The following is an 8281-nucleotide window of genomic DNA, read 5'->3' on the forward strand; positions in this document are numbered from 1 at the left end:
CTGGTGAAAATTTCATGTCATTAGCACCTCTAGTAATATATTTACTGAGAAAAATGGTGACGTGTTCAATACTTATTTTACCCGCTGTAATTGATAATGTACGGTAGCACAATCATTCTCCAGGCGTGTGCACAAACATCCGATTTTAGCCTGGGGTGTCAGCAAACAAACTTCTTCTAATGCAAATGTGTTATATAAATTTGAAGCGCGCGCGCCTCCTACTGCTCTTGGGTCARCACTACTACACAGGCCTCAGTGGTCATTTTGACCAAAGGACAGCAGGAGRGTTAAAAARGTRAACTTTATGTTCCATCATAACAGAAGTAACAGTGGACTTCCTTTTTCTCACAGTTTTTGGATTTAGGTTTTAATTTTGTAAATGGATAGAAGTTATTCCCAAACATTTTTGTAATTGCAGGACCTTGCAAAGACAAGAGATTTGTTTAATTTCCAGAAGCATAAAACCTTTTGAGTTTAGGGTGTATTTTGTTACCTTCATTAGAAGTAAGAAGAAACATAAACTGAACAGAAAAGCAAAGCATTCTGACCTGACTCCAACGTCAGAGGGGAAGTAGATGTCACACACACATGCACATGGAAAGACGTGTCGTGCATCCTGAATCACCACAGACACAGAGCTAACGCGTTTAGGCCAACACGATGATGTTTCATCTTGAAAGGGAAGCAAAAAAAGCCTTCAGAAATGCCACGTTTTATTACAATTGCATCAACTTGTAAAAAAGAGACAGAATGTCTCTAAGAAGGATGTGATGCAACATGTCGTTACACACTCTTCTGCAATATTATTATTTTTTGTAGTTGTGAGGTTTTGGCATGGTGTAATCATGTTCATGTMATCAAGGACTGATAAAGATTGCCCCACATTAAATATCTTACACAGACACCTGAGCAGGAACTATGAGTGTGTTTATTGTGGCGGTGTCAACAGAACTCTTCAGACAGCAGAAGTCTGCTCCCTCATGCTCACTCCTGTGTCACCTCTGCACAAGTCACCACAGTCACTGATGGAGGGAAAGCCAACCCTCTGTTCGATCCATCGAGCGACACAAAGCAGCTTTTTGTCCTCCAGGGCTGGACCTACCAGCTGTAAGCCAATAGGAAGGCCCCGTCTTGACAACGCAACTGGCACAGACACAGCAGGAAGACCTGAGTGAAAAGAAAAAAAGAGAGAGAAAAGAAAATGTTGGTTAGCAGGGAGAGAGAGGCAGCTTAGTTCAACACAATATTAAACACTCATTTCAGTCTTTAACTATCAAGCTCTAGCAACCTCAAAGATGCTAAAGCGTTTCTTGAGAAAAGGTTTCTAGTTACAAATTTGGGTGTTTTTATAGTATTTGTGTGGCTTCATAAAGCAAAACACAACTTCATGCCACAAGTTCAGCCTGAAAGGCTTTTGTTGTCTCCTTTTCTCTGTACCTGCTAGGTTAGCAGGCTGGGTGAAGACATCTTCTTCTGCGCAGCGGGTGCGGTTGTCTTCCTGTGTAAACGCGTGGTAACGGGCTGCATCAGTCAGCGTAGTAGGTGTCAGCAGCACGTCGACACCTGACGCGAACGCTCGCCTGAAATCGTCTGCTATTAGCCGGCGCACTTTCTGGGCCTTCACAAAGTAGTGCTGGTAGTTCCTTCAGAAAAGATGTACGAATGAACAGGAAATTCTTAAAGTACTGTTTTAACATAAGATGGTGGTTAATGATTTTTTTTCCCATTAGAAACGTTCTGAGTAAAAATGTGGCGTTTGAGGAAAACAGAGAAGTGAGAGCAGAGAAAAGGTCAAACTGATGGTGTTTGGTTTAAGAACAGCTTCAGTTGTCTGCCTTACTGTTTAAGTAGGAAGTAGTTGCCGGAAAGTATCCTCCCTCTGACCACATCGTTGAAGCCCTCGTGGCGAGTCGAGGCATACATGACCTCAGTTGACTTGTCTATGTTGCTCCGGTGGCCTGACCGAAGAGTCACCAAAAACACAATTAGTTCTTTTTGTTATATATAAAAAACTATTGGGAACCTCATTGGGGYTCAGAAACGTACCGTATTCCAGCCCATCAAAGCGGGCCATGTTGGACGCCACCTCAGCACAGCACAGGACATGGTAGCACACGATGGAGTACTGGGTGTGTGGGAGGGAAACTTGCTCCACTCGGGCTCCTGCTCTCTCAAACAAATCTGCTACACGACTCCACTGAGCTAGAGTTTCCTCGGACAGGCCAGGGGCGTGGTACTCCTGACGGATCAGGAGAAACACAGTTAGACCCTGATGACCTTCTTCACATGTTCATTTCTATTTCACGTCGACTTGGTTTCATTCCAACTCAAAAACCCTCTCCTGGATTGAGTGAACTTAGTTGTAGCAGAATGAAAAGTACAAATACTGTATATATATCATTCTGATACCCTATTAGTTTGTACGATCCATCACACCTGTATAACACAACTCATGTCATACTCCAGCAGGACATATCAGACATATGTAGCTTAGTATGAAGATGATCATAGCAGAGCTATATATGCAGCTGAAACCAAGAACATTCCAAAATTTTCAACATGATATTATAATCATTATGACCTTTAGGAAAAAAATGTTTTTGGGAGGTGGGGATGTGCACTAAAGTTCTTAAAAAAATAAAATAAGGGGTGCAACAATAAATGTACCCGTATTGAACCGTATCGAACAGTGCTTTAGGTTCAATACACACTTGTATCGAACAATACAGATTGTAAAAATTTACTTTATCAACTTGTCTTCGGAAGATGCTCKGTGTTAAAGGATCAGTRGATCTGTGTTCGACTACTCCACCTAGGCTGCATTTTTGAGCGCAGATCCACTGAGAAACTTGCTGTTTCAGCAACATTTAATTTAAAAACTGTACTCTTGAGGTTAAACAAATGTTCACAATTAATTTAAATAAATTACAAGTTAAAAGGGGCATGGAAATTTCTCTTTTTTTGTATCGAAAAAATATCGAACCAAGAGACTAAAGTATCGAACCGAAACGAATCGTGAATTTTCTGTATCGTTGCACCCCTAATTTTATATTATATAGATCTTTCAGCCCAAGAGAGGAATCTTACAAACTTTAAAAGCTTTCAGATGCAGATAAAATACCTCATCCTATCAAAAAAAAAAAAAACCATATATTATTAAAAGTTAAAAAGCAGATGCAGAGATTGCTTTTTACGCTTCAGTGTCTGTGTGGCAGAGGATGTTTATATTTTTATTGTATGGTTAATGGCTGCTATGAAAAAGATTGTCCCTGCCACTGCTCTTGTTTCAGTGTGTGTGTGTGTGTGTGTGTGTGTGTGTGTGTGTGTGTGTGTGTGTGTGTGTTCAAAATTCACTGAAACGGTCTTTCTGCGGCTGAGTGGTGTATAAACCACAGGAAATGCTGCTCAGAAAGGTCTTGCCACATTTTTCTTCCTAACTGCACCATATTGAAGCCAGCATACAATTCAAATGGGTGGAGAGAGGGAGTTTTTTTTCATATTGAGTAAAGCTGCTATTTTTTCATATCTCAGAAGTCTAAACATGTTAATAAACAGTTTATTCTTACGGCTACCACCACATTTATTTGCTGGGCAGCCATGTTGGATTTTAAAAGTTCATTCCAATCTTCAAGTTGAAAGGAGCTGCACCATAAGTGTTTATGCACAACGCTACAGATGTTCTTTTTCATGCCCTGACTGCTCAGACCAGACCAACAGTTGGACCTGGTGCCAGCAGCTAACAGTTGTGTAAAGACTTTGTGAACAAAAAGCTGCAGTATGAAMAGCCTCAGCCATTTTTCAGAGGAAGTATGGTACACGAACCCACCTTAGGGATGCCTACACAGATGTTCTTGACATCAAAATCTTCAGGAAGGTCTGTTAGTGACGTCGGAGCAGGAACTGTGGTCGAGTCCCTAATATCAAGGCCTTGGAGGACACCTGTTTGACATATCGCTCAGGTTACRTCTCCGCTGTCAGGGTAATGTCACATCCTCAGCAGCGTGGAACAGCCACACTGATTAACATGTTGAATATTTATCCCATTTCAGAAAATAATGATCATTTTGAATGAAAATGTTGCAAAACTGAAACAAGCTAAAGGAACTGACATGGTCTAAACCAGTGGTGTCAAACTCCTCTAGGTTGAATTACCTCGTCGAATCCTATAGAAGCCTGGTAAATCTCATATTCATGCAAATCAGGGGTGTTCGAGTTAAGAAACCTCTACAACATGCAGGATACCGGCCTTCGAGAACTGGAGTTTGACACTTGTGGTCTAAACTAAAGGAATGACTTCTTCCTAGTCATTCATTAAAGTGTCTGTGACATCAGATTTTTGTAATAAATATGAATGTTTTTTCAGAAAGACAACATTAATAACATATTACAAAACAAATTTTACTCCGCTCAGATGAACTGTTGTTGAGATATTTACATGTGAATTAACAGGAAGTGATGTCAAAGGGGAATGTCTGCATGTGAACARAGTGTTATTAAAATAGCTAACAACACAGACTGTAGAGAAGAATTTGATGTTTCTTCAATTTATTTTAAGTCACTATCAGAGAGAGCTGAAGAGTCAGAGTTCAAATAATAGTGTTTCAACGAACAAAGACCAAGGAGTCCCTTTTCTTAAAGAGTTCCCCTTTGATGTCACTTCCTGTTTCACTTTTGTTGAACCTAGTTCAAAGAAATAATGCCAGTTATGTGACAAAATGGGAAAAAATTGTGTGTTTTATGCCAAATTCCTTACATATAAAGATGTTTTCTTTGACCTTTTGTATATGAAGAATATATAAGTCACAGGCACTTTAATGTTTCTATATTTTAATGGCTGAATGGCTACTGTGATATTGACTGAGAGACTTAAAACATAATGAGAAACATGACAAAACATAAGAAATTTCCTCTTCATTTTTTTGTTAAACTTTGACTTTTCTGATGAAGCATGATGATGCCACTTTTTCACAGAGCAATAGCATTGCACTTGAAATTTTATTAACAACATTCAATGTTTCTCACCTAAGACGGTGGCGACATCATTGACACTGCGTGTGATTATTCCAGGGACATCCATGGAATTGACCAAAGGGATGAGGCCGTGTCTCGACAGAAGTCCGTAAGAAGGCTTCAGTGCCACGACGCCACACAACGATCCCGGATTGCGAGTAGAACCGCCTGTGTCTGAACCCAGAGCCCTGGCGGGTAATTACCAAAACATTTGTAAGCTTCAGTTTGAATTCATCCATTTTTACTTTCCGTACAGTGAAGCAGTGAAGGGGTTTCCTCACAGGTAGCTGGTAAGTGAGGCCACAGCTGCAGCACTTCCGCCTGAACTTCCTCCGGTGACGACCCAGTCAGAGTCAGGCGATGCCGCTGTGTGAGCTCTGTAGGGAGCAGCGTAACTCCATGGGTTCTTGACTGGACCAAAAGTCCCGTCAATACTGCCTGAACTGGAAAAAAAAAACCAATTGCATAAGTTTTACACACTTATAAATTTGCAGTGATTTGTAGAAGTAAATTAGGTTTGACATCATTCTTACCCCATGGCAAACTCATCCATGTTTGTCTTCCCCATCAGAACCGCCCCTTGGTCCAAGAGTTTCTGTACCACTGTAGCGTTGTATGGTGGGGTGTAATCTATGGCACACAATAAAAGGTTGATATTTGTAGCAGATTCTGATAGTAAATATGAGACAAATTAACCTTATGACACCAACCTTTAAGCATTCTAGAGGCACACGTCGTCTTGACATTCTCAGTGCAAAAATTGTCCTTGACTGCGAAGGGGATTCCATCCAGGGGACCTTTGGGGACACCTAAAGAAAGACAATGGCAAACATTAACACCTTCGACTCCACACAAAGATAGTTTAGATACAGGTGTACGTGTTTACACCTTGGCTCAGTCTGATTTCGGACTGTTGAGCTTGTTTCAGAGACAGCTCCTCAGTCACAGTGATGAAAGCGTTAAGATGCTGGGTCTTCTTGATGCGATTCAGACACTTTTTACAGAGCTCTGTAGGGGAGATTCTGCTTTCCCTGAATGCCAGGGATACCTGGAGAATGAGGACAAAACATTAATTATGGAAGTTATTTCTATAAATACACTTTTAGACTATCTTGGTAAATATATATTATATAATGTGTCTTATTAAGAAGAGATAATAAATGAACAATCACTCAAACATTCATCTACAATGTCTTTCACATTTATTTCACTGTTCAGCTTGATTACAAATGAACAGACAATTATATAAAGTGCTCACAGATGCATAAATAAAGGTAATTATTAGTGCAATCTTCACTTAGATTAAATAATTGACACTGACTGAGATCTGAACTTACATTTATTTAAAGAAAATAAACATAACCACTACATTTACACGTGTTTTAACTGAACAGTAAGGATAGCATTTGAATGTAGCTGTCCTGGGGAGAGAAAACATCTTTACCTGAACTTTCCTTACAAAATAAAAAAAAATGTCAAATTTATATGAAACTAGTTTTACGCTCCAACACACACCAACAAGCAGTCGTACTCACCTCCTTCAATGTTAGGCTGAGCATTTTTGCCGTTTTTAATTTCCTTATATTAGCCTTTCAAACCAAAAACAACCTTAGCACAGTGTGCTACAAACAGAAGGCCGCCATGTTTGCTCTTCCTGACAACGTCTTCCAAGCTCGTCTGTGATTGGTCAGAGGCTGAAGAATCTGCGCTCTGATTGGCGGAAGTGCTTAGCTTCTCAGGACACCGGTTGAGGAAGGTGTGTTACCGAAGGACAAGTCGCTGTTTTTAATGGGTTCATAGGTTTTTAAAAGCTGCATTTCTCTTCACGAGTAATTAGACGTGTTTTGTATTATGATAACATGCGTACAGTGAGAAAGCTGAAGTCACCTTTAAAAAGAGCTTTATCATAATTCAGCTTCAAAAGTGCATGTTTTTTTTTTTTATTATTTTTTTCCACCTTCGGCTCGTTGAAGATGAGTTCTGTCGGATGTTTTTCGCGCAGAACGTTGTTTCACCTGAATAAGTCATTATGCAGGTACACAGCCATTCCAAGGCATAAGAGCCAGAGGAGACTGATCAGTACTTGTAACAGACGCATGAGCACCATGCCTGCATGGGTTATTGACAGATATGGAAGCAATGATGTTTTACGGTTCACCAAAAACGCCAACTTCCCTGTCATCCTGCGTCCCAACGAGGTCGTTGTAAAGGTGCTTGCAGCTGGACTGAACCCAATCGATGTCAGCATGAGAGGTGAGTTAAAAGCTGCTTGCAATTTATTTTAACATGAAAGACTGCTGTTTTTAATGTTGATCTCTTTTTGCCTGTAGATTATAATGGGTTCTGATCAGAAACTCTCCTCCCATCAGGTGGCTACGGTGCTGCTACGCTGTCTGTGAAGAGGGACCCTCTAAGCATCACTCAGGCAGGCACCGAGTTTCCTCTCATTCTGGGCAGAGATGTGTCTGGGGTCGTCATGGAGTGCGGCCTGGATGTGATTTACTTCAAAGAGGGAGACGAGGTAAATAGCAGTTAGCTGCAGAGTTCAATTGTTTAAAAGAATTCACTTGAGTACTACAGGTAGGACTGGGTACTCATAACTACTTCATACAACCTCAAAGACGCATCACGGGGTGTTAGCCGGACCAAACAGGTGTAATTATATAAAAGCGTTTTCTTGGCTGAACAGCTACATCACACTGCATCACAGCTCCTTGACTCACAGTTCACAGACCTTTGGCCACACACTCCAGTTTGTCATATTGATCTTCATACCATAATTATGCACCGTCATCTCACCGATATTTGGAAAAAAAATGACATAATAACCATCTGTTTCATAACTCTGCTCAAGTAGATATTAGTAGCTCTTAAACRTCTTGTAACCAACCAGGATTTTTTTTTACATTTACCTCTTTCCCATACTGTTTCTTTCTATTTTACATAAGATCCTCCTTTAATCAGTTCAGACATGAATCATTRGATCAAAATTGCAGATTTAAAATATAATACTCATGATAAAAATGGTTCTTTATCTGATATTAAAGACAAAGATCATATTTTCATATCAGTTTATGGCCTTTTTTTGTCTGACAGATGACATCATGCTAAGGGACTTTTTTTGCATGCATGTTAGTATGAATACAGATATTAATCAGCCATGTTTTAAGACGTCCTGAAGATATATTCTGCTTTTTCTCACACTCGTTTGTTGTGGAACTTCCTCAGCACTAAGTCACTTGAACTAACCATATATATATATATATATATA

The 8281-nt window shown here is 40.0% G+C and overlaps 2 protein-coding genes across 3 annotated transcripts in view; one reads left to right on the forward strand and one right to left on the reverse strand.

Moving 5' to 3' along the window:
• Window positions 1–694: 694 nt before the first annotated feature.
• qrsl1 (glutaminyl-tRNA amidotransferase subunit QRSL1) lies at window positions 695–6653 on the reverse strand. Its single transcript, XM_014010386.1, has 11 exons — window positions 6546–6653; window positions 5899–6058; window positions 5721–5819; window positions 5544–5640; window positions 5292–5453; window positions 5023–5198; window positions 3827–3939; window positions 2047–2239; window positions 1841–1958; window positions 1438–1643; window positions 695–1167 (listed from the first exon to the last, which is right to left on the reverse strand). Exons 1-11 carry the CDS (start codon window positions 6567–6569, stop codon window positions 956–958), a joined length of 1560 nt encoding a protein of 519 aa, XP_013865840.1. The 5' UTR covers window positions 6570–6653; the 3' UTR covers window positions 695–955.
• An 87-nt stretch (window positions 6654–6740) lies between these two features.
• rtn4ip1 (reticulon 4 interacting protein 1) overlaps window positions 6741–8281 on the forward strand; it is an 11329-nt gene continuing 9788 nt past the window's right edge. Inside the window, exons 1-2 of one of the 2 annotated variants that reach the window (XM_014010396.1) lie at window positions 6741–7263; window positions 7380–7531. In XM_014010396.1, the coding sequence (XP_013865850.1) occupies window positions 6984–7263; window positions 7380–7531 (432 nt within the window). In that variant the 5' untranslated portion in view covers window positions 6741–6983. The remainder of the gene's footprint in view (window positions 7264–7379; window positions 7532–8281) is intronic. The other variant, XM_014010403.1, reaches the window with a different exon arrangement.

Source organism: Austrofundulus limnaeus, unplaced genomic scaffold, assembly GCF_001266775.1.
Source record: "Austrofundulus limnaeus strain Quisiro unplaced genomic scaffold, Austrofundulus_limnaeus-1.0 Scaffold2, whole genome shotgun sequence".
Lineage (NCBI taxonomy): Eukaryota > Metazoa > Chordata > Actinopteri > Cyprinodontiformes > Rivulidae > Austrofundulus > Austrofundulus limnaeus.